The sequence below is a fragment of the Teleopsis dalmanni genome, chromosome X, assembly GCF_002237135.1.
Source record: "Teleopsis dalmanni isolate 2A chromosome X, ASM223713v2, whole genome shotgun sequence".
NCBI lineage: Eukaryota > Metazoa > Arthropoda > Insecta > Diptera > Diopsidae > Teleopsis > Teleopsis dalmanni.
This window is the reverse complement of record NC_051848.1, coordinates 36,968,232-36,976,705: the sequence shown is the minus strand read 5'-3', so window position 1 is coordinate 36,976,705 and position 8,474 is coordinate 36,968,232. Positions and strand designations below refer to the sequence as shown.

The 8,474-nt window shown below is 27.1% G+C and overlaps 3 protein-coding genes across 3 annotated transcripts; 1 reads left to right on the top strand and 2 right to left on the bottom strand.

The window, feature by feature from the left end:
• Positions 1 to 272: 272 nt before the first annotated feature.
• Positions 273 to 2,732, bottom strand: LOC119662203 (sorting nexin-20). The gene is made up of 4 exons (XM_038071778.1): positions 2,472 to 2,732; positions 2,261 to 2,407; positions 1,488 to 2,184; positions 273 to 743 (listed from the first exon to the last, which is right to left on the bottom strand). Coding segments are annotated over exons 1-4 (981 nt in total). The 5' UTR covers positions 2,473 to 2,732; the 3' UTR covers positions 273 to 607.
• A 535-nt stretch (positions 2,733 to 3,267) lies between these two features.
• LOC119661950 lies at positions 3,268 to 4,455 on the top strand. Its single transcript, XM_038071474.1, has 5 exons — positions 3,268 to 3,300; positions 3,463 to 3,702; positions 3,757 to 4,025; positions 4,103 to 4,262; positions 4,321 to 4,455. Exons 2-5 carry the CDS (start codon positions 3,477 to 3,479, stop codon positions 4,443 to 4,445), a joined length of 780 nt encoding a protein of 259 aa, XP_037927402.1. The 5' UTR covers positions 3,268 to 3,300; positions 3,463 to 3,476; the 3' UTR covers positions 4,446 to 4,455.
• Positions 4,456 to 5,790: 1,335 nt separating this feature from the next.
• Positions 5,791 to 6,616, bottom strand: LOC119689466 (transcription initiation factor TFIID subunit 10b-like). Its single transcript, XM_038104299.1, has 2 exons — positions 6,167 to 6,616; positions 5,791 to 6,100 (listed from the first exon to the last, which is right to left on the bottom strand). The coding sequence occupies exons 1-2, from the start codon at positions 6,542 to 6,544 to the stop codon at positions 5,990 to 5,992; spliced, it is 489 nt and encodes a 162-aa protein (XP_037960227.1). The 5' UTR covers positions 6,545 to 6,616; the 3' UTR covers positions 5,791 to 5,989.
• Positions 6,617 to 8,474: the final 1,858 nt, after the last annotated feature.

The window sequence follows — 8,474 nt, the reverse complement described above, 5'->3', positions numbered from 1 at the left end:
ACAATTAGATTAGAAAGAAAAAAATTATTTGTAAACACATTTTAAGCAATTAAAATAGAGCTTGATTAATTATATATAAAAATACAATTATAAGACATAAATAATTTTATATATCATTAATATTTTTACACATACATAAAGTCGAATAATTTATAAGCACATTAAGATACAACAGCAATTTTAATATTCTAATAAAATGATTTTCTAATATACATTTAAGCAAATTTTAAGAATTTATTTATAATTTTAAGTTGGCCAATATCTCTTTATAGATCATTTGTAAATTACTTAAAATAATATAAAATAATATATAATGGTTTAATTTATAGTTTTCAATATGCTTATACTAAAAGAGAGCATTATAACTAACATATTTGTAGTATAAATAATTACAAATAATAAAATAATAAACACGTACGAGATAAATAAATTGAACTCTAGTATTAGGCAAGTTAGTCTCTCAAATTTTTTAATTGAATATTAGCCTCAAATTTGAATTTTATATTCATTTTTTTTTTTTTATTTTTGTTTTTATTTTCTTTTTCTAAAATGCACCTTTTAATTATAACTTCAGCATCTTTAGTTCCATATTAAATACTCCTGTCTCTTAAACAGTTTCAGTACGTGGATCCAGATTATGTATGGCTTGCATTAATGTAGGACTGTTGTTTGTAGTAATGCCTTTCTTGGACATATCGCTTAAACGATCTGTGATTTGTTTTTGGTCTCGTCCACGTTGCCACCTAAAATACAAATAAATAATTTAATATAATATAACGAATTATATTGTAATAAAAAACAAGAACGATAGTTTTTACAATTATATATGCTGCTAAAAACTAATTAATAATTTATAAAGACATATATTAAATTGGACCATTTTTTTTTGTTTTCATTTGGTGAGGTTATTGGTATTATCCTCTAAGCCCACTTTTCATTACAAAATATTATTTCGTATAAACTATAAATTGCAAATTTCTCTTTCATCATTTTCCCAACGTTTCGTTAATTTTTTTGTCACCAATTTCTTGTACATCTTCAATTTTTTTTATTATTTAAAAAATTAATTGTATTCATATTAATTTAAATCAATTAGAAAAATTGCAATAACATTTAGTCATTTAAAAAGTATATATACATGAAAATTATTGTACAAATCTTAAAATATATATAAGCTTTGGGTATGAAATTTTATTAAAATATTAAATATTATATTATAAAATATAAAATAAATAAATATATAAAATATTAAATATTTTATTAAAATATATACAGAACTGCAAAATATTTAAGTTTTACTATTAATTTCTTTTTTTTAGAGTTCGTAAATAATTTAGATGCTCATAAACTGTTTGGGGAAAACTAATGAAACGCTGAAAAAAATGTTAAAATCGAACTCAATTTTATTGTACAATAAAAAAAAAACACTACAACAATTTAAGTACATATTAAACTAATTATAATTATTGGTTTTAAAAATAACTTACCATAAATGCGCACAAGTGTGTAAAAGTGGAATGTAGAGTGGCAGTAAGTCAATATCACATAAGGTATCATAACGATTCAACGCTAACGTAGCCCAACGATCAGCAGAATGGTGTGGCACAGGTGAAGCACAGCAAGCAGCAACTAGACGACATAGTATTAAAAGTACTGGTCTTGAACGATCCATAAAAATTTTATTTAACATTCGAAAACAATCTTCAAGCAATGGTACAGCATTCTCATTTCGTCGCTCATCTAAGTATTGGCAAGCTTTTGTCAATTCATTATCTTGAAGAAAATGTAGAAATGCAGGCGTTTCGCGTAACATCGTATGGCCGGCGACATGTGTAAGGAAAACCTCAAATGCAGTGCTACGCTCAGCAATTAAACCAGACGAAAAATTACCAACCAATACTTTGTTTGGAAAATATATAGTAGACATCTCATTAGGATAATCTTTTTTTAAATTCATATATAAATTACGGAAATCTGTGTAACGACGCTTTATTGTAGCCGGATTCGGATCTATGACTGAAGAATCCTGGCGCACACATAAATCATATACAACGTAACGTTTGACTTTAAGATCATGACCATCAATGGGCATTATACGTGCATATTGTACTTCAAATCTCAGTACTGTTGAGCCATCACTAGGCAGTTTGTATGGTGTATTAGTAACAGGCCGCTCCCATATTTCTGCATTTGTTTAATAAAATAAAAAATAAAAAAATATTGGTAAAGTGCTGACATAATATGCAATAAAAAATGCAACCTTTTTCTTCACGTCCACTTGTTGTTTTTTGTATGGCAAGTGTAGCTGTTTCAATACCTTCTGGACTGTCCAAATCTTCAGGGTTATCATCTGCATCATCAACAGATACAGAATAGTCTTGTGTTCTTCTGGCCATTGCAGCGCGCACTACATAGGTGGATACTTTTAATAAATTTTCATTGAGCAATATTTAAATATAAATTCGACTTACTCTTATTCAATTCAACTTTATTTCACACAATTTCAACTTTATATAATTAATGCTAATTAATATTTTCTGCGCTGCTAAAACAACTCTTGCCTTGTAGATGTCACACAAAGTATATGTACATTTCCACAACTGCACTATTACATGAAAGTGAATTATTTCATTTGTTTCATTTGTTATACTTTCTTTGTATTTATTATTTTTTGTTTATATTAAGCAAATGACTAATGCATTAGCATTGTTTTTAGTTGTACGTACTGTTTGTAAATTTTAATACTAATAAAACAATAAAAGTGACCCCCTTTTATCAATATAGTTGGTAAGAAACTTATAGAAAATATTTCTGAGAAATAATATTTTTACGCATTTTATATCACCAAATTTAAAAATTATGAAATTAATTTATTATTAAAAGAAAATTGCAAAAGAAACATTTTAAAAACTTTTTTTTAATACTTTATTCTTGGCAATGTATATAATTTGATTTTTTTTTCTTAATTATTAATTTCATCACATCTTGTTTTTTACACACAAACATAAAGTAAGATACCAAGTGTTATATCTATATTGCTCGTGACAAAAACAGCTGATACAATTCTTATGAATGAATATCCTAACCAGCATAAACAATCGCTAAACGATAATACTCGCCAAAGAAAGATAACTTATTACTCGCCTAGATTATTGTTTGGCAATTGTTTGAAACTTGAATTCTTCTTTTAAATATAATATAATATAGTTAAAAAATACTATTATTTTATAAATAAACCTTATAATAATATAAGCATTCCAAATAATTACTAATAAAAATTTGGAACGTAATATTTGGCAGGTAGGTATATTGGGAATTTAAAATGTATTATTTTATATATACATATATGATATATTTATATATATGATATGATATATTTATATATCATATATAAAACTTATATATTTATTGTATATATATTACAATATTTACAACAATATTTAATATTTTGTAAGTTTTTAGAATAATATATCAGGATGTCGGCTAAATCACTTAAAACCAAAAGTAAGCGGCAAGCTGATAAGTTGATCAGTAGTAGCATTTGCAATAAGCAACCTAAGAAGGAAAAAATAGAAGCCACCAATACCGAAGCTTTTGAAAATATAAATGTGGACAATGTTCTTAGTGATATTCCATACAATACACAAACAATCAAAGAGTTATTTGAGTTCCCAATTAATCAGGATAGTTCAGACATAATAGGTAAATTTTGAATTTTTTACATGTTTGTATAAACTAACTTAAGTGTTGTTACAGAACCTGCTCCAAGTCTTTCAAATTTATTGAAAGTTCTTGAAGAGCGTGATAGGGCACAAGCTCAGCGCGACGAGAAATATTCTAAATTAATCTTTAGATTAACTGAAGAAATTATTTCTCTTCGCGCTGAGATACGTTTACTCCGGCAGTCACATATTCAAACAACTACTAAATTGGACATTTTACCCAAATTTCCTTTAGAAACATTAGAGGATTTTCATGACTTTGAAGAGAATCTGCACAGCAATGAAAAAATGAGGGAAGCATTGGTAAGAAGCTTTTTATTTTAAATATTTTATATAGAACTAAATTAATTAATTATAATTTCTTTTATTTGCATTTACAGAAACTATCATTTTCTAATTTGGGTGCGGATGACCTTCCATATTTTTTAAGGCGTGCAATACGAAATGTTATTGGAGATGATATTGCCATACATTTTTCGTGGAGAGGTTCAGCAACGAAAAAGAGCATTCAACATCACATGCTTATCAAAATAATAAAAGGTTTTTACAAATTCTGCTGTTCGTTTCAAATAAACTATATGTATGGTTATATTTTTAGATATGAGTAAGCAAAAATTTCCAGCAGCAGACGAAAAACAGTTAAATTACATCCTGCAACAGCATTTCGTGCACACAAATTGCCGAATTCAAAAACGTTTGAAAAAATTCAGCAATGACACATAAATTATAATATTCTTCATCACATTATTTATTGTTTAAGTGAATTAATTTATTATTTTCATTTTTCATATTATCACATAAATGAATTTACATTTACTATTACATTTTCTATTATTATTACTAGTATTATTATAATTACTATTATTATTAATTATCTAATAACTATTACTATTAATCATTATATATATATTACATTATAGTTTTGATTATTACTACATATTATATTATTAAATTATATTACTTAAATGAAATAATTGAAAACATGAATAAATACAATAATTTCTAAAGCTTAAATACAGGTTTCAAATATGTAAAAAAGCATACAAAACAAAAAGTAAGTAACAAAACAAATTTATAAATAAACAGTATTAAAAGCCCGCACCAACAATCGTCTACTCGCGGATGATGGTTTCTCGCGACTTGCGGCTGAGGTTACAAATACTACAGCCAAAACACTTCCGCAATGATTTCCCAAGCTCGTCCGCAAGTGTTTACAATAACTGCGCGATGATATTTTTTGCTCTTCCGCGTTGTTAAATGCTATCTGTGTTATGTACTGTAAACACAATACAATTAGGATTTCTTAAAAGAATATTAAGTTTAACTGTATATAAATATTTAAGTTATATTAAGTTTTTAACTATTGTAAAGCATTAAAATGATAATAATAAGGCATTTATGCATTTATTTTTCACCGAAATGTCAAACTATATTTGTTGACACTTTGTTACCACACGACATTTGGAAACCACCGATCTTTAGTCCCAACTATCCAACACATTTAATGGACCGACTTTTGCATAAACTTGCTTTAATCTTTTTAAATTGAAATACAACTTGTTTTGTTACTATTTACATTTTCGTAATGTTTTATTTATTGATATATTAAGATATCGGGAATTAAAAACTTAATCTATTATAATTTGTAACAAAATGCGGTGTCAGATTAATAAAACTAATATTAACTAAAACTAATCATTTTCTTTGTGCCATTATAAATTAACGATTTTACGATTAACGTATGTATATTTTTGTAATATGAGACTTGTTTGAGCTATTGAATAAAAGATCTTTGTTGGTTTTCCATTTTATATACACAAAATATGTAATTCCTTACACAAATTACATACTTACACTTTAAATGGTGCAGATCTGTTATTCTAAAATATTCAAGATCACGTTTAACTAAATCAGGCTCCTCGGGGAGCTATACAGATCTGAGGTCAATTATTGCTTAGTCTGATGAAGTGATTAACAATAATCCAGTCAAGGCGCAAAGAGGGGTTTTGAAGAAACCTCGCAGTTAATAGAGAGTAAAAGTGCTCAGGTGCACTGACTCAACTAGCCTCAACATAATAAATCAATTACTATTAATATATAAACGAAAAACGTTTATTATAATTAACTAATTATTAGCTAATTTACTTTCTACAAAAGTATCTTATTTTCGGTTTTGGCAACTTATCAACAAAAAATTTTAGAATGAAAATGGATGACGGCATCAATGTTAGAAGTGGAGAATAGGTGATGAAACTTTAAATTTTTTTTCAAATTGGACCACTGTTGTTTAGCGTATGCAAAGGTGTTATTCCAAAATGTTCAAGAGCAGATTTAAGTAAATCCATTGACACTTTAGTTACTTTTTGCTCATCAGTTTGCTGAAACCAAATAACGTTTCTTGTAATTAATTTATTAATAACTTTACGCCAAATATGCAAAAGTACCTTATTTTCAGCTTCGGTAACTATCAACTCCACGATATCAGCAACATGTTTCAATGCAGCTACTGAAGCCAGTCGCGTAACGCGGACGTCAATATTATTGAGACCGGCAGTGTGCAAATAGTAATTCGTAATAGAATCTGGCAAAGTTGGAGTATATTCCCCTAAAGTTAGCGCAACATCTTGCAATTTTACTTGTTCTTTTTTAAGATCATCCGTAGTTACATCATCATCATTGGGAATTAATTTAGATACTGGTGTTGCCCTTAGTTTTTCGTCAAAATCGACATCTGTTTCATCACCGCCAGTAATACTATTGTTAGGAGCGTTTACTTTTGCTGAAGCCGGTGGTCGATATATTCCAAAATTTGTACCGCTCATATTTGATATATATGCTTGATATTATAACGTTTATTTAAATAATACTTTAATTACAAATTCTTTTACTAAACTATAAAAATACGTAGTTCATATAAAAAACACAATTCAAAATGAACAACATTTCGTAATTTAAATAATCTTTTGGTTTGTACAATTATTTTGGGCACACGGTTGTATTTTGTTTAAATTTAAGTAAATTTTTTTTATGCAATAATTTAAAAAAAATGTTTCAAAGCTTCTTATATCGATTACATGGTTACTTATATCGATTAGAAACAGCTATTTTTATATCATCTTTAGTCAAAAACATCACTTTCACACATTGCATGAACATCTGTAAAGTACTTTCATTTTTGCATAGAAACACTTCAAAAACTGATTTTAAAATTTGTTACAAAAATAATTGTAACCTTGTCTTAAGCATGATATAAACGATGCTATATGTTTGAACACCAAGTATACAGAACAAGTCTGCGTTTTGCTATATACTTTGAAGGAAGGTGTAATTTTATCGTATACATATCTGCAAACTGAAAATTGATATGCATACGTGAATATACATAGTGTATTTGGTAGGACGGCATACTTGATATGCATACATGTAGCAACGTCTATATCATGCTTTAGACATAACATGTATCTCATGAAGTGTTATATTGCTATATATAAAAAATCAATAAAAAAATCTTAATTATTCTTTCAAAACTATTCTCCTAAATGTGCATATTTTAAACAACAATTTATTTAGAATTTAACCCTAGTGCATACTAATTTTCTATTCATTCAAACGTTTTTTTTTAACTTTTTAGTTATGGCGTTTTCAATTGATAAATCTAGATTCAATTTAGACTTACTCTCGATCTGTGAAATTTTGCTGTCCAATCGAACACTTTTAGAGTAATCTATATTTTTTTACGTTGTTTTTGATCTAATGAGATGTGCTTTTAATGCACTTTTAGTGCAATTTTATTTTCGATTGATAAATCTGGAGCAAAATGTATAACATTCGGGATTAATTTATACTATAGATGTTTTGCCAAGATGTTGAAAATGCTAAACAGACTTTACTCATACATTTTACTTCAAGTAAAATTTGTGTGATTTGTGAATCAGCTGTTTTGGTTTGAATTTAAATTTTTGTATCGTTTATTTGCGCAGCACTTGTGTTCTCACCAGATTTTACACAAACCTATTCTATGAAAATCCATGTAAAGAGCGTAATTTGGCACTTTATTTGTGTTGCGCTCTTACAATGTACTCACTTGTGTTTTACTTCAGTTTTATATTACGTTTACAGTGTGAGATTAAAAGAACGAGATTAAGTTAATCTTCATTTTTAATCTCCACGGTTTACATTATATATTGGAGATTAATTTTTACGTTCCTCTTGTTGTGTTTTGGTTCGTGCGTTTGATGAATATCTGTAAATAAACCATTTAATTACAATTTTATATAAAAAAATTATAATATGTATTAAATAAATAGTTTTATAACAATAATTTAAACAATTTTAGTTATAATTATGTATAAAACTATTATTAAACAAATTTAATAGATATTTCACTCACTTCGGAATTTTTAAATTTTCAGTGCTTGTTTTAAATAGATTTTGACACATCTCTTTAAGATCGTAAAAAATATAAGATATTAAGCCATTTGCAGAGTTGCATAGAGAAATAATCACCATTTTGAAGGAGATTTAAAACTAATCTCGACGAAAAGGAGATTAACTTTTGTATGGTAAATCTGAAATTAACAACGAGCTTACTACTTTAATCACGATTTTTGTTTTAATCTACTTTTAATCACACAATGTAAACGCCGTATTATCACGAACAGGCTCGTGGAACAGACTTATTATACAAAGAAATACTATTATTGTTGTACTTTCGGTTTTACAGATTTTAGCAATCGACTGTTATTGAATTAA